This window comes from Nomia melanderi, chromosome 6 (genome assembly GCF_051020985.1).
Source record: "Nomia melanderi isolate GNS246 chromosome 6, iyNomMela1, whole genome shotgun sequence".
Taxonomy (NCBI): Eukaryota; Metazoa; Arthropoda; class Insecta; order Hymenoptera; family Halictidae; genus Nomia; species Nomia melanderi.
The window spans coordinates 16,225,053-16,245,894 of NC_135004.1; the positions used below are offsets into that span (position 1 = coordinate 16,225,053).

The following is a 20,842-nucleotide window of genomic DNA, read 5'->3' on the forward strand; positions in this document are numbered from 1 at the left end:
GTAATTGATTATTGACTGCAGTTCTACGCGCCATTGTAACTCTTCCACACGATTCCAACCGAGTCACTCAAACTCTAAAAGATTCTTCGCAATCTGAATTTGCAGATTATTTCTCGATTTCTTAGCTCTGGAACGAATCTCTCCCAGGCATAGTGTATTTTCCCAGAACCGTGTCTATAAAAAGTTACCCTCAACACTTTGACATGTACTCGAGTTTTCATTAACCAGAAACTGAGAAGTCTCAATAATAGCTCCACTTTCTTATAATCTCATGTATCCAACAAAATTCGGTTCGATGCGTCACCGAGAAAACGAACGTCGAAGTTTCTACGGCGAATAGTGGTGTCGCCCGAATTCGGGTGACACGGGAGTCAAAGTGTTAAAACCAGGAGAGTCGTATCGGTTCGGTCGCAGGCAGGGAATCCAGCCAGCCAGGCCAGCAGCAGGCAGGCAGGCAGGCAGGCAGGCCAGTCAGGCAAGCTCGCAGGCAAAGCAAAGCAAAGCGAAGCGAGGCAAAGCAAAAGGGAAACGAGAGACGCACAAGCTGGCGCAGCCGGCAACGATGTCGGTTTCGCGTCGGCGCTGTCGGCCCTCGGTGCACGGCTGGCGATGTTGCCACGTCCTTTTCTCTCTCTCCTCTCCCCAGCCGTGGAACAAACACGTCGCCCGCCGCGGAGAGCTGGGAACCACGAGGAGAGGCGAGAGTTGGCCGTGGCTGTCGGGGATCTCGCCAGTCAGTTTTTGCCTCTGACACGCGACGGACGACGCTGGCTGCGTCGCGATGACCGAGTGTGTCATGTGACACGCGGAGAACGAGAGTAACCACTGGTCGCTGCGGCACACAAACACAGAGACAGAGACAGACGGACGGACGGGGAACAGTGACAGACGCTCCGATTCTTCACAGGGCCATTGCCGCGCGCGCGAGGCACGGGAAGAGAGATAGAGGCAGAAAGGGTGGAAACAGGGGAGAAAGAGGGAGAGGGAGAGAGAGAGACTGGGAGAGAGAAAGAGAGAAGACAAGACGACGCATAACGTTCGAAGGATCCAGAGAAAAGAGAGGATTTTAGGGAGGAATTGTGCGTAAGGGCGGGCGGGTGCCTGCCTGCCTACCTGCCTTGGCTTGCTTGCTTGCCTGCTTGCGAGCGTGATTGTGTGTATGTGTGTCCGGTGCGCGCGTGGTTCTTTGAATGCGTGACCTCCTACTCCTCGTGCATGCGGTTTCTCCATTCACGCGGCAAAGTAGTGTTGTTCGTCGGCTAGCCCGAAGACGTGTTACTACGGCTCGATGGAAACACTGTTGCTAGACGCGCACGGGCCTAGAGGGTGACGGATATATTACGTGTATGCCGTATTAAAGACATACACACCGAGTCGGTCCCCGTCGAGAAAAGAAACTCCGGAGCAACGAGTAACCGGGAAGGCGGCCGTTCCGTCGGAACCCGTCCACACACAATTATGTTACCGGCTCCGTTCGGTCACAGCAGCAACACCACTGCCGCCGTCGCCGCCATCAACAAACCCAGCGACCTCGGTACGTCCGTAAGACACTGGCCCGGATTTTTCGCGAACGGTTAAAAGCAACCACCTTGCCCGGACCAGTACACCAGGTGGTCTCTCTCGGTCTGTCCCCCTTTCTCTCTCGCTTTCTTTCTCCTCTTTCCTCTCTTTCTCTCTGTCCGCCGACGGGTTTAAACTCGTCCGAGAGACGGACGACACACACGTACGCGAAGACGAAACAGGCGCGAGCTGTCGCCTCTTGGTCCACGGTGTAGGTAGGTAGACACGGGGACGGGGTTTTCGGAGGATGCGATCGATAACCACTTGGTTTCACGACCACGTGGCTTATAGGGAATAGGAACGTGTGCTGCTGACGGGATAAGAGGGACTTTGTACAAGAGAGTCCCGCGAATGTGACTCCGAGTGAAAGTGCAAGAGGATCGAACGTGGAAGAGAAGCTCGTGGCTCGACACACGGCGCAGGATAAAGAAGAGTAACCGATCTCTGGAGGATCACCAGTAATCAGGACATGGGAGTTGTTGACTGTATGCGTGAAAATCGTCACGTAACAGGTCATAGGGATGAGGGAGCGGGTTTTGGCTCGGGACTCGTGGTGGTGGTTAATCGTTCTACTGGTAACAGTGCACGCGGCGTACACGCAGGATCAGGACCGGTACCAGCAGCAAATCTCAGGATACACGACAACGCCGACGTCCCCTGTACAATGTGCCGCGGGTTGCGAGTGCGTGGACGACGGCAGGAGCTTGCTGTGCGAGGACCGAAGCTTCTTCGGCCTCGGGCTGCCAAAGCAGGCGGTGAACGTCGCTTTGAAAAACGTGCGGGCCGCCACCATTCCGGTGGTGGCCCTGGAAGCTTCTTCCAACTTGAAGAGCCTAGTCTGGTCGTCGAGCGGGATCGAGCACGTAGAGGCGGGCGTGTTCCGCGCGACGACGTCCCTGGAGCTGTTGAATCTAGGTGACAATAGGCTGATGGAACTGCCGTCGGACGTCTTCCATCCGTTGCGCCAACTTCAGTACCTGAACCTGACCGACAACCGGCTGCCCGTGATCCCGCGCGCGCTGTTCCACGGTCTGGAGAGCCTCGAGGGTGTCACCCTGTCGCGGAACAGGCTGTCGCGGCTTCCCTACCAAACGTTCGCCCCGTTGAAGTCGCTGGCGCGTCTCGATTTGTCCTGCAACCTGCTGGTGTCCCTGCCGGATCACAGCTTCAGGCCCAACCGGCGGCTACAGGAGCTGAACCTGTCCCGCAACAGGTTGACCAAGCTTCCGCCCCGCCTGTTCTCCGGCCTGGCGCAGCTCAAGTCCCTCGACTTGGCCAGCAACGAGATAGAGACGATCCCGCGCGGCATGTTCACCGATCTGTCGTCGCTGCAGCGGCTGAACCTGGCGGGCAATCCTATCGGTCGTCTGTCCGGCACCACTTTTCAGGGCTTGTCCAACCTCAGATGGCTCAGCCTGGAGCGCCTGCCCATCACCGTGCTTCCAGAGGGTCTGTGGCAACCGGTGAAGAGGCTCAAGAGCCTGTCGCTGTCCGGGGCGAGGCTGGAGATCCTGCGGAACGACGACCTTAAGGGGCTGGACGAACTGGAGACGCTGGAGGTCAGCGGGAGCCCGCTGCGCGAGATCTCGAGGTGCACTCTGGATCGCACCCCGGCCCTCCGCAAGATCGATCTGCGTGACAGCAATCTGACCTTCCTTCCGGCGAACGTCGCGCAGCTGGCCTTTCTGGTCGAGCTGCAGCTGCACGGGAACCCGTGGGCCTGCGACTGCCGCATGTTCTGGTTCGTGAAATGGGCCGAGAGCAAGGAACACCTGAGGACCGCGTTCCGCAGCGGGTTCCGGTGCGGCGACGACGAGATCGACGTAGCCGGCGATATCTTTGACACGCTGCGCTACTTGAACTGCACCGCGCCGGTGTTGGCGTACCGGACGCCCGCTCAGCAGCACCTACTCTTGCACCCGGTGCTGCTCGAGTGCGATTTCAACGGCAATCCGACGCCGTCTCTGACCTGGGTCACGCCGAAGCTCCAGGTACTGCACTGGAACCCAGATCCAGCGTTTCCCGACGCTTTTGTCGAACATCCTACCGTACACCGCTGGGAACAAAGCGAGCCGTTCGTTGACGATGGCCGTGTGCGCATCCTCGAGAATGGATCTTTGTACATCGCTACGTTGCTCAGGCAGGATGTTGGACAATACAAGTGTTTCGCGGTAAACCCGATCGCCAATGCGACTACCTATATTAGTTTGCAGATGAATCCGATCACGTTACACAAAATCAAGATCCTCAGCATCCTCGTCGGCGCCGCGTGCGCCACCGCGTTCCTACTGTTGACGCTTCTGGTACAGTTGCTGCGTTATCTTCTCGTCAGGTGAGCATCCTCTTTCTCTTCTTCGTCTTGCTCCTCCTCTTCCTCGTTTTCAGTCGTCGCGGCAGCATTCCGTTAAGGAACTCGACGTTACTCCCGATCATCCGCGTGCCACTCATTTTCTTCGCACTGTGAACAGCTCGCTTCGCGACGCGCGATTTACGTTAACCGTTGCACTATGACTCGCACCCTGGAAGAAGAAACTTGACGCACTGTTTATCTTATCACTTGGAATAATTTAACGTGACAATCGCTGACGAATCCATTAGAGACTCGTCTCCGTGCAGCGTCTCGTTGAATTCGAAATTTCGATGAAATTAGCTGAAAATGCTCGTTGCGCTGTGAAATACCTTGAGCATGCAGTGTTCCGTTAATACACATATTGATGTGGTTAAAGTTTCTTCTTTCTAAAGACAGACTATAACTCCTTAGTAGTATACACTTTTCTACCGGTTACGTACACACCTGATCAATCCCCAGTAACTTTCTCGCGTTCCCTACCGTCGCGTTTCGTCGTAAAACGAGGATCGACTTGCAATAGACACGCGACAATCGATGGCCTGTTTTTTTAATGAACTCCTTCGAGACCGTGACATTTTCCGGCGAATCGTAAAACGGTGACCAATGAAACGATCGCTCGCTGTTCACGTTACAGGTGCGGCTGCCTGAATTGGTGTTCGTGTTGCAGACGCGTGGGCTCCACGCCCCGGGCGAAGCAAATTTATCAAATGCTGGATAGCATCGAGCAGTACAAGAGCCAACAGCTGGAGAAGCTGCGCGAGAATTACACGCAGCAAGTGCACAGGATAAAAGAGAACTGCGCCCAGCAGGTGGAGTGGATACGCGACAACTACGAAGGCCAGATGAGGCATATCAGGGACATAAGGGACTACGGGACGACCCACCTCACGGCCCTCAGAGATCAGTATTACGATCAGGTAAAACGAAACACGGCGCATCGCTGCGATCAACGTTCTAGTCTGTCCTTTGATCCGACACCTTCACGGATCACGATAAGTATCCCTCGGATGGCGGTAGCTAATTCTCCATCGATCTAGCTTGCTCAAGGAGAAAAGTGGATTAAAAGATTTGAGAAAAGAGTTTATACTAACAAAACCCCTTAACTACCGAGAAACACGATACAAATTACCCTTGAATAACAGTGGCCTAAGTTTCCATTGATTCAGCTCGATCAAATGCGTACGAGGCTTAATCCTTTGAACCCTGAATTACGCAGTTCATATCGGTACCTTCGTTCTAGACGCGCCAAGAGTAACACCTCTAACGCCCAACATAAATATTTCTCACGTCGAATGAGCTCCGAAGTAGCTCCGGGACGTAAATGGTTTAAGCGTTACGGGGAAGCTCGCTAGAAACACCTGCCCTCCGAGGACGAACCCAGACCTAGCCCAGTCCCCCGAGTGCAACATTTAAAACCGTTGTGTATTTTGGTCCGACAACAGGTGAGAAAAGCGAGGGACTACTCTACGAGCCAGTTGAACTGGGTACGAGAGAACTATGTCTTCCAACGGAACAAAATCCGAAAGTTCAGCGCGCACCAGGTGCTGAGGCTGCGCGAGAGCTACAAGTACCAGCAGCAGACCCTGAACAAGGTGCTGGAGAACCTGCCCAGCTTCTACTTCGACAACTGCCGGAGCGGATCCTGCGGCAAGAGCGACTCGATGGTGTTCGACGCGAAAGAGGACGGCTCCGTCCGCGAGGACACGTACTTCAAGGCTAAGATCATCGATTTATCGAACGGGGCGAGCCTCGAAGACGTGAACAGCGAGTATTACACGCCGACGGAGCTGTCCTCGGTCAGTCCGCACGTCTGCGGTAACGTGCTGGAGGGGATTCACATAAATTACATCGAGGAGACGGGCCCGCCTCCTCCGCCGCCGCTGATGAACGGCATGGCGGCGCAGCAGCATCCGATCATGCTGCACAGCATCGACGAGGACGGCAGCACGCTGTCGGTGTACAGGGACGCGGACCACGTCAAGTCGGTCTTCCGCGGTATCAGCACCGAGGTGATCACGCGGCAACGCAGAGAACCACCGGAGTTCCTCGATCTGCTCGCGCCTAGCACCAGCTTGCCGGACCTGCCGCGCGAAACCAAACTCTAGACTCTAGACGCGGCTCTCACGGACACTGAATCGAACAGAGAAACAACACAGACGAACGAAGAGACAGGACATTGTCGGCCGACGACGATTCGCTCACGAGAACGTACTGCCAAGCTGGATCGTTTACGCGCGAGACAGAAAACGCATACACAGAAGTGCCTCCTACGCCCGGTAAGTGTGGATGTATACGCGTCGCCGGTGACCGATCTTTTACCCGACACTTCGCGATACCGAGAGCTAGCGCTGCGTTCTGCTGCTCAACGAGAGACGTCTCCGCGAGAGAGCAAACGCGCGCCCTCCGAGAGAGCGACCGAAGGAAGAGCGTACAAGCCGCCACCGAACCAGCAACGACAACGGCCACGCCGACGATAGAACGACGGTCGATCGGCCGCGCGGTCGTGTTCGACGGGAAGCGATACACGTCGAGACAGCTTCCGGGGAATGTTCCGTGATCCGACGACCTTGCTACCTGTCCGACTGTTGTCAACCGTGTGTTCGCCGCGTGTCTTACGGGGCGATTGACGATGATCGATGGGTCTTTAACCTTTTAACCGAGTGTTTGGCAAACGCGAACGTTTTCGAGCAACGTTCGCATCGGCGCGAACGAAGGGTTCTTTGTTGAATGAACGTAACTGGGGAAGTCGGGAGTCATCCCCGGTTGGAAGGTTGAAACGGACTGCGAGAGGAGAGAGTTGCGAGAGAATGTAGCGTTACTGCCAAATAACAAAAAAGCCAATGTCGCTGAGGAAATTGAGAGAAAGAGAGAGAGTGAATGAGTGAAGACGTGAGACCCGCGGCTGCGCGAAACGGTAGCCACCTACGGATTGTCAATTCTTTTCTGTCGGAGAACCAGCGAGAATGTTCCTCGATGTCGCGATCGATCGAGCCGCTCATCCGGCTGTTCTATCCTCCGCGGACCGCGAGACAACCGAACGAAAGACTGAACCGAGCGAAACCGACTGATCGATATTAACGATGTCGAGAACACGATCAAGCACGCGGTGTTTGCTGTTCCTCGACCTCTCCGCCACTGGCTTTCTTTCGTTCCCCGACCTCGACCGGATTGACATGGAGCCACCGTTCTCCATCCTCACCCCGTTTAACGACCGTCTGGACGCGCCGCACAGGCACGCGACGCTTCTCCGACCTGTTCCCCGTTTGGCGAGACGAGACTTGTTCGAACGATAGAAATATATAATTATTTAAAAAAGAAACACCACGAAGCGTCATTCCACGATCAGACGGGACCGTGTCCCTGATCATCGACGATGTTCCACGCAGCCATCCAAACAATTCAGCGGGCAAACGATTCGATCTTTCGAGGGCTTCGGACCTCCGCGAGGACGATCGTAACGAAGCAATTCGTCCGCGATTGATTTTCGAGCATAGGAATTCCCCGATTATCGCGACTGATTCGCTGAAATGGTACAGCGAACGATTCAAGGAAGACAACGGTCGAATCGTCGCGGAGAATGATTAAGCGTAACGCGAAAAAGAGGCGAGCGGAATCGGTTAGGACGATTGACGGACGAGCCGTTCGCAGGCGTTAAATAGAAGAATATTCTAATCGCGGTAATCGGTCGTCGCGAAGGTACGATAATGACTCCGCAATTTATCGTTTAGATAGCTCAGGCTATATACCAGTCGGGAGCGATTTCTTTTTTCCCCTCCACTTCCCTGCCTCGTCTGCCTCTGTGTGTGCGTGTGCGTGTGTGTCGCTGCATGCGTGCATGTTTGCGTGCCGAACGAACGAGTGCTGCTGCCGATTACTCGCGCGCGATGGATGTCCGCGGAAGATTCCAGGTGATTCTCTCCCGGCGAGAAAAGGAAAACGAACCCGAGTCCGCGCTCCCGCTGAAACGGAACGGGACGAACCGGAGCGACGCGCGAGCTTCGAGTCGGGCAACCGCGTTCTCCGGTTTCGACGGTACCTCGACGCGCTGACTGCTGAACGAGGGTCCGAATTCGGTCGAAGTGATTCGCTTATTGAAACGGAAGCTGAAAATTCACAGTTACTGTTTACCCTATTCTAAGGTTCCATAGGTAATGATTTACTCGTGGAAACAAACGCTGGAAACGCTTCGCGACGATTGCTAATTTCGATAGTCTGTTTCATAGGAGAACGGTTGATTCGTCGAGGCGGAAGAGTCTAGATCCGCAGCGATCGCTAATCGTAATATTCCTGTTTCGTCGATAAACCGACTTATCGAGAGAAAAGCTGAGAGGTCTAGGTCCTTCGCGGCGATTGCTAATTTCGATAGTCTCCTGTTTCATAGGGAGAACGATTCACTTATCGAAGCAGGAGCTGAAAAGTCTAGATCCTTCGTAGCGATTGCTAATCTCGATATTCTTGTGTCGCACAAATAAAGTGATTCACTCGTTAAAGCTGAAGCTGGGACAGTCTAGATCCTTCGTAGTTGTCGCCAACCTTAACATTGCGTTTCACAGATCCGAGAAAATTCGAGTCGTTCGAATAGGCGAACGAATCGGAGAGCAATTCGGAACAATGCGAGAATGAATTTCTCAAGCTGTACGAAACGTTGCGTTATCGTGCTCGGCAGTCAACGCGTTAGCTCGCGCTCGGACGCATGTAGCCGCCCGTATACTTTCGAAACGGCTTCCGCCGCGTCGCGCGTTATCTACGCCTATCTGACGGTTACCTTATCTCTCCGCGATTAGACGGGACGGGACGAAAAACACGGAACGAACGGAGACAAACAGCGGGACGAAGGCGAGACGCGAGCGCGCCCGAGGATCGTGGCGAGTTATTTTTCCACCGACGTTTACGGCTTCTCGATTGTAATCGCGCGCGATTGGGAGTGCCGAACACAGTATAAACGTGCACCAAAAAGTTATGTAATCGCCCCGGCGTTTCTCGCGCTCTCGAGGAACAGCTGTTCGCGCGAACATTGTACGGTACGACCCGTTCGTTGCGGGAGTTTTTCAGTTTACCGATAATTTGATAGTTCTCGTTTGTCTATTCTTTCCCCGACGAGCGAGGTGTATCGTATTTTAAGTTTGTCCTGCGCAGGCACGAACGATGCGAGCCTGATCAGCGTGAACGTTTGTTGAACCCCTTGTTCGATGCTGTTGCGCTTCGCTGGGCGTTGCTTTACTCGGACGAAACGCGTAGGAAGCAAGAGTGCTGTTCAACTGTTTTAGTCGGAATTTCAAAATTGTTTTAGCGGACGCTCAATTCCACGGCTGTAAAACACTGTAAGACACCAATGGGCTGTATAGATCCATCAACGACGAAGCGACGAACTCGCTAAATAGGAGTTAATAAATTTTTCCAACCCAGAAACGAACTGCGATCGTGAATCGATGGGACTTCGGTGTGATCAATGAAAGAGTGCACAATATTCCTGTTTTCTAATTTCTGAGAGTTCTCTTAGTTTCGAAATGTTTCGAATGTTTCTATAAATCCTCGTTCGCGAAGTGGACGTTGAAAAACTTAACCAGTTAACCGTGTCTGACGATATTCGTTGCCTCGAAACCCAAAACAATACTAGTTTTTCCAACGGTTAATTACTTTCTCAATTAAACGCGTGATCCTTTTTCGTCCTGCTTTAGGTTCTTATTTTAATATATATTAGATGCATTTGTCCTGTGTTCGAACATATGTTCATTAACTGATCTAATTACAACACTAGTGGCTTTTAACACTAGAACCACCGACCCGACAAAATGGCGGCTTCTAGTTCCCTTACTCTCCTATTAGTGTCTTATAAGTACTAAACATCCGAAATGTTTTCGGAAATAAACAATTTCACTAGGTGTACGAAACGCCTTAATTCAACGCACATTAAATTTTACAAATATTGTAAATATTCACGTCGATTTCGATAGATACAATTACACTGACATGTATATCATCTATTACCGAACTAATCTCCAAGATCTAAACGAACAATTTTTCTAACAATAGAATAAACTACCACAAATGCCGTGAAGCTTCTAATTAATTACTATACATCTGAAAAAAATTAAAAGAAATCTATCGCTAGAATCTTTACAAGGATTACACAACCTTGATAAACTCTCGGTAGTTTAAAATTCAATTCCACGGTGAACTGGTTAATCAACGCCCAAAGTAAAAAGTCTCGGGAGCAACGCAGGCTAATTGCACGAGCTCGCGTTGTTTACGTGGAATATTCATCCTCGGTTCAGCGGAACGTCTTTGAGAAACTACAGGAGAAGGAAAAGCGTCGGCTATTATTACAATTCCATCGACAAACCCGGCGGTTTGACGCGCGAAAACAATTTTTTTCGTATCTCCGACGAGCCGACGAGGCGACGCGAGCGATGCCTGCGAAGCATCCGGGGCTCTAATTAGGTTCCCTCGTTCCGCGGGACTTCGAAATTCGAGGTGACACGTATACACGAGAGTTTCCGATTTTCTTTTCTTCCTCGTTCCATTTCCCTCCTTTCCCTGCCCCATTATTCTTCTCCGATCCCCCACCAGCGACATCGTTGCTCAGAGCGCGAACCGAGGCGACAGGCAGAGTCTGCGTAAAGCTACGTGCACACCGGAGAGTCGCTCGCATCGTTAACACTAGAACTACCGAGCATTTGATACGGTTAATATGCGATTCCTATAAAAATTGTAACGATAGATTACTTTCAGTTTCTTCAGACATTCATTGTAGTACTGAAATGAAACTATTTACAAAATCATTTCGAATATTCGATGCTTCGAAGATAATAAACAAAAAAATCGAAACCAGTCATTTTGACTGGTAGTTCTAGTGTTAACTAGATGAACTCGGGTAGCGATACTTTGAAATTCTTTTAAAAAGTTCCTATCAATAATTAATGAGAACACTTTTGGTAGTCTTTAGAATCTCAATTTTCTTTGGTTTAGGTTAATGCTTAGGAAAATTGACGTTATAACGTTAACACCTTTAAGCTGATTTGACAGAACTTGTGTAACGATACTTTGAAATCCTCTCGAAAAGTTCTTGCGAGTTGTACGATTAACAGTATTCTTTAGAATTCGATTTCCTTTACTTCAGTGCCTCGATATACTGAATTATTGTGTCGTAGGAATATTAGGTTAATAAAGTCCTTGTTTTTAGTTAATAATCGTTACTAAATTTTCACGTTTCAAGCTCGATACACTCTCTCTGCCAGTTATTTCTGCCATCGTGATCGTAAACAGGAATAACCTAGCGCAGTATAATATGATAAAAAATGTTCTCACTATTAGAGTACTAATAACTTGTCGTTATTAATTACTGCAATTACTACGGTACAATAATTCATTGGAACGAAGTAAGTTTCCAAGCAACACTCGATCAAGTCTCCCGTTCCGCGAGCGAGAATAATTCCGAACAACGGTATATCCACGGCAAAAAGTATCACGACCGCAGGGAGTTAACAATAAAATAAAATTAAAAGACTCGTCGTGGGAAAGGACTTTGTTACCAACTTAGCAAGTCATCCACTATTTTCTTTCATCCGTACGATCACCGTAACACGTCGTCAACCGGTGATCCCAGCTAGAGACGTCCTAAACATAGATAAACTTCAGGAATTTTGCTGTTAGTAATTATTAAGAGGAACTTCTGATTCTTCTCTGTTTATTTTCTATTTATAAATCCACAAAAATTGTCTTCGAATGTTTCATGAAAAGGGGTTCTAAAGCTGCGAATATCTGCGCCATTTTGTAACACTGAGGCATAGAAAAAATATAAATATTAACCACATCACAGTTACCCAGAAAAAATCAGAAGCTTTCTCAACAGTCATTAACAAAAGAATTCTTAAAGTTTACATTGAGGATCAGAAAAAATATAAATATTAACCATATTACAGTTACACACCCAGAAAAAATCAGAAGCTTTCTCAACAGTCATTAACAGAAGAATTCCTAAAGTTTACACTGTGGCTTAGAAAAAATATAAATATTAACCACATCACAGTTACCCAGAAAAAATCAGAAGTTCCCACTCCACAGTCACGAACAAAAGAATCCCTAAAGTTTACCTATGTTTAGGACATCTCTAAGTGGGGTCCTCCCTTAAACGCCGAACTTCCACAGAAATTCCCCAAAAGTTCACGCGTCGAAAACCGGTGAATCCCCAATCCGAGCGAATTATTTACAAACAAATACTCGCACGGAGTTTAACAATCCCCGGTAAATTACTTAATTAACGCACCCGATGTACGAGGAGGCGAAAACGAGCGAGCGTTTCGGTGATAATTAAAATCCGGCCGGGGAGAGAATATCGCGGAGTTGGCGCGGGATTCCAGTAAACGCAATTACGGGGCGAACGGGACGGGTCGAATAGTTTGTTTTAATTTTGCTGGTCAACTTTTATACAGAAAAAGGAAAGGAAACCGATTCGTTTCCTCTCTCCCTCTCTCTCTCTCTCTCTCTCGCCGATCCCGCGCGCCGTCGCTGGGTGCGACGCGGCGCCGCGCAGCGCCGGTAAAACTCGCTCGGCTGCATCGCGCCGCAGAAACTCGCCCGTCTGCACCGGGGCTTAACCGTGGGGGATCTTGATAAGAACCCGGAACAATGTATGAAATTGCGATTTTCTATCCTGCGCTCGGCGTGTACGTACACGGGACTCGCGGAACCAGACTGACGCTCTGCGCGGACGCCATAAAAGCACGCTAAACACAAATTTTCCTTGGTTTTATCGCGCTCCTTATGAAATTCTCGACAACAGATAACCCCTTGCCCTACGACTCCTTCCGTAACTGCGCTCGTTAGGACGTTAGAACTGCACTCTTAATGGTTAACCGTTTACCGGAGAAATATGGCGATTTTATTCTCATTCTACGTTTCCTCCTCATTCTTAGAAGCATACTGTAAACCTTCGAGGAAGATTCTCTGAAGTATACAACAGATTCTGGCAAATTATCGCTTAAATGATAGAGGATAAGGAAATCCACTGATTTCTTGCAGTTTGAGTAGTTAAGTCGCATGTTTGTAACTTAGTATTCTATAAGTTTGATCTCAACGAAATTTACCTAGATTTCAAAATTGTCTCATATTTCATCATTGATGCTCAAGCATTTTTATTCTTCACTATCAAACAAGATAATAATGAAAACTCTTGCTTCTATTCCGTTAGACTAAAGGTCGGCAACCTACAGCTCTTCCATTCTGAATCTCTAGCCCAGAATAATGAAATTTCATCTTAAACAACTGCGATTCGACGCTTCTTGTTTACATTTTCGTCCTCGCAGCTCTTAAAATCTTCCAAATAAATTTACAGAAACACGGCACTTCGTTGAAAAAAAAAGGTTGCTGACCCCTACGCCTAGTCGTCACCCAACAGTGCGCAGTCGGCCCGGTGTGCACGCGGTTTAACGCGCGCAGCGGCGGTGACGTTATTTTTGGATCGCTTCGGCGACTTCGGAGAGAGATAAACTTTTATCATCCCTCGAAAACGGGGACGCGGGAGCCGCGGGAGAGCGCGCGTCGCGGGAACACGGGGCAGTCGGAGGAAGCCGTCGTCGGGCCGCGTTCGAGAACGCGATTCTTCGATCTGGCCGCGGAAAGCTAGACACGGCCGATCCTAGATCCCGGCGATAGACGGAAAAAATAGAGTCGAACGCGAGCCAACTATCGATTCGAATCCGCCTCGTGCACGCTCGCAGGTGAAGACGCTAGAACAAGGTGGCAAACCGGAAGCATGAAGACTCGGGCCTGGCACTGAAGAAACGACGCGTTAACACGTTGAACGCCGCACGATTTCATAGAACAAAATGGAAATGGAATAATATAATATTACATCATTTGCTTGAACTGTGTTACTATTGCACGCTGATCTTGCTCAATGTATTCGATAGCATTGTTTATAATATAGAAATGTGATAATCGTCTTTCAATTAAATTAACTATAGTAATTCGATTTGATTGGGAGTCACCGACCCCCATGGCATTCAACGTGTTAGAGAAATGACTAGTGATTGAGAAATGGTCCTTTTAGTGTCTCGTTTCACTTGTTGCCATTTTTGAAGGTGTTGCAACGTCTTGACGCTTTGAGTACGCTAATGAGATGTTTGAGGATTTTAACCCTTCGAGGACGGTTATCGAATTGATGATATTAACATTAGAACTAAGTAACAGTCAGAATGACTGGTCTCGGTTTGTTTGTTTCGCAGTTACTAATACCTTAAAAGCATTGAATATTTGAAATGATTTTGGAAATAGTTTCACTTGAGTACTATGATGAATATCCAAAGAAACTGAAAATAATCTATTGTTACAATTTTTAGAGATTACATATCAATCGTATTAAACGCTCGGTAGTTCTAGTGTTAAAGTTTCATATCTAGAATATACAATTGCGAACTAGTAACTTAATTATTCGAATACACAGAGATTAGTGTTTAGTTTCCTGTTTCTAACGTTTAAGAATTCTATCTTAGCTTCCCGAAGGTTTACTCTGGAAGTCCCCGTCCGGAAGAGTTAATTAATGTACTTGAAATATTATTCAAAAAGATAAGAGTCTGGTGACAATTTCTCATACCATTTTCGAATTTTGAATCGTTAGTTGAAGTGTCAGCGCTAGAAGCTTCGCAATTGATAAAACAGAGAATGCTTTTTCTATGAGAAATTGGTCAATGAATTTATTCGTTACGATTGCACGATGCAACGAATTCAGATTTTCAATCAACGAACTTCTGTGAATTCTTAGATTACATCTAGCGTTCGGTGTTCCTAGCATTAACAGACGCAGCCTCTAGACCGCGTTACGAACATTATCGAGAAAGGTCAGTGTTTGAGAATTGCCGGCCGTTATCTCCCCGATTCGCCCGTTGTTCGATTCCATCGGAAACTAGAGCGAGAAGCATTGAATCTGCATGAAGTGGAGGAATCCGGTCGAGCAGTTTCACGAAACAGAAATCGTTAGCCGAACGGCAAAAAAAATGATCGCGAACACCAGATGATTAATCGGAGTAAAATCTATTAAGTGGAACAACTTCATTCCTGAAGACTATCTTGCGCCAATCCGAGTTGACTCGCAAAAGCAGCTTTCCTTTATGGTACCGTTGAGTTTATTAACCCTCGCCACCCGAGAGGTGACTCTCGGTCACTCGATTTGAGTGTAACAAAATCATTGAGTCTCGTATAACGCATCAATTCACAAATGAAAATAAAACACCTTTGTTCCTTAACCCTTTGCGGACGAAGATTCTTTGAAATGTAGGAAACCTTCAAGAGATAGAAATAAATCGTACATCAATCGCTTAATTAATAGAAAACGGAAACCACGTAATCTCTTGCTGTTCAATTAAATCATTTGTCTGCGACTTAGTTTTCCAAAAATTTCGTCTCGTCTAAATGTCGACATTCCACAAAGGGTTAATCTATACACAGTTCTAGATGAAAATCTTTAAACGAGAAACTTCCGAGCGCAAATAGTTATATCTTTATCTTCGAGAATGTCGACATTAGCGGAGAGAATCAACAGAACCATAAAGAAAGATTTAGATCTGATGGTCACAGAAGCTTATCGCGTTACCAGGGAACGAAGGCGTAACTCAATCTCGAGCGAAGTGGCCCTTTTCGTAAATCGGTTTCCCTGTTAGTGTAATTTCTAAGATTTCTGCATTATCGAGCAAGATTCTAGGCCCGAGTCGACCCGCGCCAGCATGGAAAAAGAAAAAGAAAGAGCTTCTCGGTTCCGCCAGGTTTATTATCTTACTGTATCGCCAGCCCGAGTATACTTCGCGAACTTGCACGCGCGCAAGGACGACGTTTTAATTTATGACATTCGCCGCCTGAAACTAACGTAGGTAGTTACATTCTGTGCTCAAGCCGCTGGCAATCGATAGTTCGAAACGCCTCTGTGATGTTAGATTCTGGCTACGGCTATTCTTAAGTAGTCCACTGGATCGATGTCTCAATTCGGAATTTAAATATCTTTGTCTTTGAGTTTCTATTAACCCCTTGCGATCACCAGCGAGCCTCGTGACGAAGATTTCCAGATTTAACCCTTTGCACTCCAAGTTTTTCATTAGAAGTACTCAACATTTTTTAATCAAATACCAACGACATTCTTTCAAACCACTGAACGAGAAATCGCACATAAATTAAAGAGACTGTTTTATTTTAATATTTTACATGTCGATTGTACGAAGTGTAATATTAAATGTCAAACTCTATAATTTCACTGTGTCAAATCAATTGGTGCCTACGGAGTGCAAAGGGTTGACAAAACTCATTCATTTCCCGCGGATCAAAGCAAAAAACTATTATCAATGTATTATCTACAAATGAAATTTCCACTTAAGGAACAGAACATTTCGTCTTCTTCCAAATTGTCGATGGTAGAATGCTGCACGAGCTCAGCAGCCAAAGTGAATGCGCCAAGGGGTTAATTAAAATCATTAGGACCAGTGACCACTTAGCTGCGGTACCTGTGTATCTTAAACAAGAACTGTTTAACCCATTCTGCCTCAGTACTTGTCTACGAGTACCATATATTTGTAACAAAAGGTTCCACTACTAGTATATTTCTTAAATAAACGTTCAGCGATGTTTCCAGGGGACTTAAATATATCCTGAAGATGCGATCGACAAGACAAAACCAGTTTACTCGACTTTTCCAAAAAATGGGTTCATTCGAGTATAATTTTTGGCGAATGCGCAGTTCAACGGTTTTTAATTCTAGACTATTTAGACGTTACTGAATTGCTAAACTAAATCAACCGAGGTCTAGGATAGATCACGCTCAGCCTCGGATTGGTTAATTGAATAGAAAGTCGCTAAAGTGTACGTTTACGCGATTTTTTACGCCGCCGTTTTCGTAAGAATGGCGGGGACTACAAAAACGAGGATATCAGAGAGCAGTGAACAGCGCCGGTTCCAACAGCCATTCACCATTCCACGAAACTGCGTTAGTAAGGTCTTCGCACGATATTTTCATCGAATTTCACTGATGTTGGAATCAGTCCCAGGTCAAAACCGCATGGCCTTCGTTCGCGCGAAACAGAAATACAGCGGCTGCCAAAGCGAGCCGGGAAATTAAGGGAGAGACGCTCGGGTATTCCACGGAAAAAGAACTGCCCCCTAAAATTACAGAAACTTTCTTACGAACGTTTCCTAATTAGCGAAGCGAACGTTTCATCTCGAAGACACCTAGAAGTAAAGACAGAACTCGGAGAGACCTGCGAATTCGGGGAGTCTGAGAACCGCTGGACTGACGCGTCGAGCCAACTGATCATAGACACGATCGCATTTACCAACGCGAAAGGGAAAATCGTTCGCGGGACCTGGACGGGTGTCTGGGCGTATCAAAAATCGACGAAAACTTAATTGCGCTCGTCACGACAGCCGGCGATGGCTGATCGAAACTTCGAATCGCTTCGAACGGGATCCGACGCCCTTCGACTTTTCCACGTCAAATGAATTTTGAAGCCGTGCCGAGTCTCGGCGAGTCAATGACGGTACCAGCGACCTTTATGTCTACAATGTATTGCCGCAGCGATGGCCGCCCATATTCGTGAAACTCGCGCATCATTGGAAGTGAGACCGAGACTCGGCTCCAATTCAAGATTGCCGAGACTTTGAGACTTTCAAGGTTCCGAGACTTCAAGATTTTTCAGACGTTCACAGGTTGCAGGGTACTGAATCCCAGTCGACGTGATTCGAATTTTGGAAACAGATTCCTTCGAAACTGGGATTCATATGGACGTTCGAGTAGAAATCGTGTCGACGATCGGTTAATCACTTCTAGGAGTGTTTGTGTACTGATAAAAGCTGTAAAAAGAGATTGCCTCCAGAGTAGTGTGAAGACTGAACCTTTGGTGCAGTCATGAAGCTTCTGAGATTTAGTTTTTCAAATTGAATGTTGAAGCTTTGAAGGTTCAGTCACTAAGATTGAACTTTGGAACTTCGAAGACCTAGCTTCTAAATTTGAACCTTGAAACATCAAAGACCTAGCTTCTAAACTTGAAGTTTGAAGCTTCGAAGATTTAGCTTCTAAACTTGAACCTTAAAGCTTTGAAGACCTAGCTTCTAAACTTGAACTTTGGAGCTTCGAATACCTAGCTTCTAAACTTGAAGTTTGAAGTTTCGAATACCTAGCTTCTAAACTTAAAGCTTCGAAGACCTAGCTTCTAAACTTGAAGCTTCGAAGACCTAGTTTCTAAACTTAAACCTTGAAGCTTCGAAGACCTATCCTTCAAACTTAAACCTTAAACCTTTGAAGCCTCGTCCTTTCAAATTAAACCTTGAAGCTTCAAAGACCTATCCTCTAAACTTGAACCCTGAAACTTCGAAGCTTTATCCTCTCGGATTAAACTTTGAAACTTCAAAGCTTCATCCTTTCGGATTAAACCTTGAAGCTTCAAAGCTTCATCCTTTCAGATTAAACCTTAAAGCCTCAAGGACTCGACCAGTTCACAACGCTATCGGAATGATACTGAAATCGGACCGAGCGGTTAATCGTTACCGTTGTTAGGTAAATGAATTAGCTGGCGACAGATGTACTTTATCAGCTCGACCGGGAGCTGGCAGGCAGGCTGAAATAATGCGCGCGCGCGAGCGAGCTAGCATTCAGGAAGACGAACTCGTTTGTCCGTGCGTCACCGAGGCGAGAGACCAGGCGAGACGCGCGCGCTCGCGCTATATTTTGTTACCTTAGGTGTATATAACGTAACAATATCTGTGTCGATGATCTGAAGTTCCTCTGCGTGATAAACACCGGCTAATCCCGGAGTTTTCGAAAGCTTTCCGCAGTATTGGTATTTTCCCCCTTTGGATTTTGGGTCTGACAGTGGCTCAAAGTTTTGCGATCGCTCGCAGCCGCTCGCGAGACGGCTAGCTCGGCCACGGGATAAGGGAAGGTTGATTTTGAACCTGTTACTCGAGCGACTTAGCGAGACATGGATATTAAACACGAATAACATTGGACTAATCAAAAATGATACTCATATAACAACTATTTTCATTGGTATCATTCTCTATTTTCATTCATCACTTAGACACCCGCTTTGTTAACTGTCATTCAATAATTAGACCAAACGCTCGCGATAATTAATGACGAAGAATTTTAAGAGTCACCGCGATGAAAGGTGTCGCGATAAATGAAATCAAGTTAATTCACGCTACTGCAGATAGTATGATATCATGGGTGTCATTAATCTTTTACACTGTTAAACGCATATGTAACTTCTGGCGTTTCCTTGTCTCGCAGGAACATGTAAATTTTATATAGAACTTGATCATAATTTTGCTAGTTTCACGAGGAAAGGGCAAGTGTCATTATTACACGACAGAAGTGGCAGGCTTAGACGATTAAACGGAAAAAACGTGTTTAACTGACAAGTCAACTTGTCCTGCTCGATTAACAGGTTAAGGCGGATCCCACGGTAGCAACAATTTCTGCCGGAGAGCTAGCCGCGGTGATGCTCGCGTGTCAACCGTTCGGTTGTTAAAATCAGATGTAATTGCGATGAAAGGGAACGTTGAAACAATTCCTGATATCCAATTACCTCAACAATGACCGCGAATGACGGTTTGAAATAACGCCGAACAATATGTCGGTCTCGCGTGTCCAGCGACGGGGATCAAATCGAATTTTAAATATTCTTTTTATCGGGAAACTTCCCCCCCCCCCCCCGAATAACCTCGCCGAAGAAAGTTATTAAAACTTCGGCAATTTGTTCACTTCACCGTGTACGCCGTAAATGGATAAAATCTGCACTCTGTACATGATTTCGGCGAGGCAAATAAAACTCTTTACGACGGGTGAATTTTATTTAGCACGCGTACACGTGTTTCACGGCTAAAGGTTTAAATAATATATCCCCCGGCGCGGTGAATAAATAATGAGTCAGACAAAATATGTTAGTCAAAACAAAATGGTCGGATCTACCTTAAGAATATTTCATTATCCCGGTGGCCCGTGCGAGTGCTTTCGCGAGCGACCCTATATACAGGGTGTTCCATTATTAATGGTACAACTTGCAGGGGGATGATTCTCCATAACGCAATTAATTAACAACGAAACACAGTACTGTATAAGAGGATTCCATTTTCAAGAGACTTAACTTGAAAAATTCATCTGCTGTTCATCCGAGTGAACAATTAGTAAAAACGGCACCTAATGGTCAAACACATTAGCCGCGTCTGATAAGTATTCAAATTAAGTTTCCCTGAGAATAAATCTCTATGAACTTTCGATTTATTTTTCCACAGAATCATCCTCGTGCGAGAGCTATCAAGAATAACGGACCAATCGTGTATACAAGGTGGTCCAAAAGTTACGTTGCATTGTAGAATAAAAGGTCCATTCAATTGGATCGTAGTTACATTGTATAATACAATGATCATTTAAAGGGAAAACCGTATACTTAAGAGAGACATCCAGCCACTTGCGACGCGACTTTCGGACCACCCGGTGTATATTTTATTTTTCTAGAAACATAAGTTCCGGTCTTTACGTTGAATTCCGGCGTTTCGTTTGTAAATATAGAGAACCATACCTGATTTGTTCGTTAGAACGAGCGGACGTGTAACCGATGAATTTACGTCACAGGCTTTCTGGTTGCGAAACGGCAAACGAAAAAGTCCCGAAACTTCGAACGGATACATATCTCGTTGGCTGTCGCGTAAGACGTTCGGTCAGGACACCGCTGAATTACTTTACAATTCAAATGGCCGCGCGCGTCCCCCGGGGATTTTTCATTCGCCGCTCCGGCAAACGATCCACCTTTTCCCCCGTTCGATTATAATTTCCGATAGGTACCGTTCGGATACATGCTCAATTTACAGGACAATTAATAAACAAAGTTTGTTTATCGATGAGTCTTTCATTCGACGTGCCCCTTTTCCCACCCCCCGTTCCGCGCACGGATG

At 47.2% G+C, this 20,842-nt stretch overlaps 2 protein-coding genes across 5 annotated transcripts in view; one reads left to right on the forward strand and one right to left on the reverse strand.

Annotated features, from left to right (window-relative positions):
- Positions 1–20,842, reverse strand: part of Ndf (Nucleosome-destabilizing factor) — a 65,338-nt gene that overhangs the window by 40,747 nt on the left and 3,749 nt on the right. The gene's annotated exons all lie outside the window — the stretch shown is intronic.
- LOC116430232 (uncharacterized) lies at positions 623–20,786 on the forward strand. 3 transcript variants are annotated; one of them, XR_012998751.1, is made up of 5 exons: positions 623–1,775; positions 1,852–3,892; positions 4,545–4,827; positions 5,353–6,186; positions 13,245–20,786. XR_012998751.1 is itself a non-coding variant. In XM_031984058.2 (4 exons), the coding sequence occupies exons 2-4, from the start codon at positions 2,082–2,084 to the stop codon at positions 6,013–6,015; spliced, it is 2,757 nt and encodes a 918-aa protein (XP_031839918.1). In that variant the 5' UTR covers positions 623–1,775; positions 1,852–2,081; the 3' UTR covers positions 6,016–9,318. The 3 variants fall into 3 exon arrangements, 2 of the variants coding, with proteins under 2 accessions (XP_031839918.1, XP_031839919.1); XM_031984058.2 differs by lacking the exon at positions 13,245–20,786 and having other exon boundaries at positions 5,353–9,318; XM_031984059.2 differs by lacking the exon at positions 13,245–20,786 and having other exon boundaries at positions 4,578–4,827; positions 5,353–9,318.

Excerpts from the sequence above, each read along its gene's own strand:
- LOC116430232 (XM_031984058.2), top strand. The coding sequence starts at position 2,082 with ATGAGGGAGCGGGTTTTGGCTCGGGACTCGTGGTGGTGGTTAATCGTT. Across the intron at positions 3,893-4,544 it reads CTGCGTTATCTTCTCGTCAG|GTGCGGCTGCCTGAATTGGT; the intron begins GTGAGCATCCTC and ends TTCACGTTACAG. Across the intron at positions 4,828-5,352 it reads GAGATCAGTATTACGATCAG|GTGAGAAAAGCGAGGGACTA; the intron begins GTAAAACGAAAC and ends GTCCGACAACAG.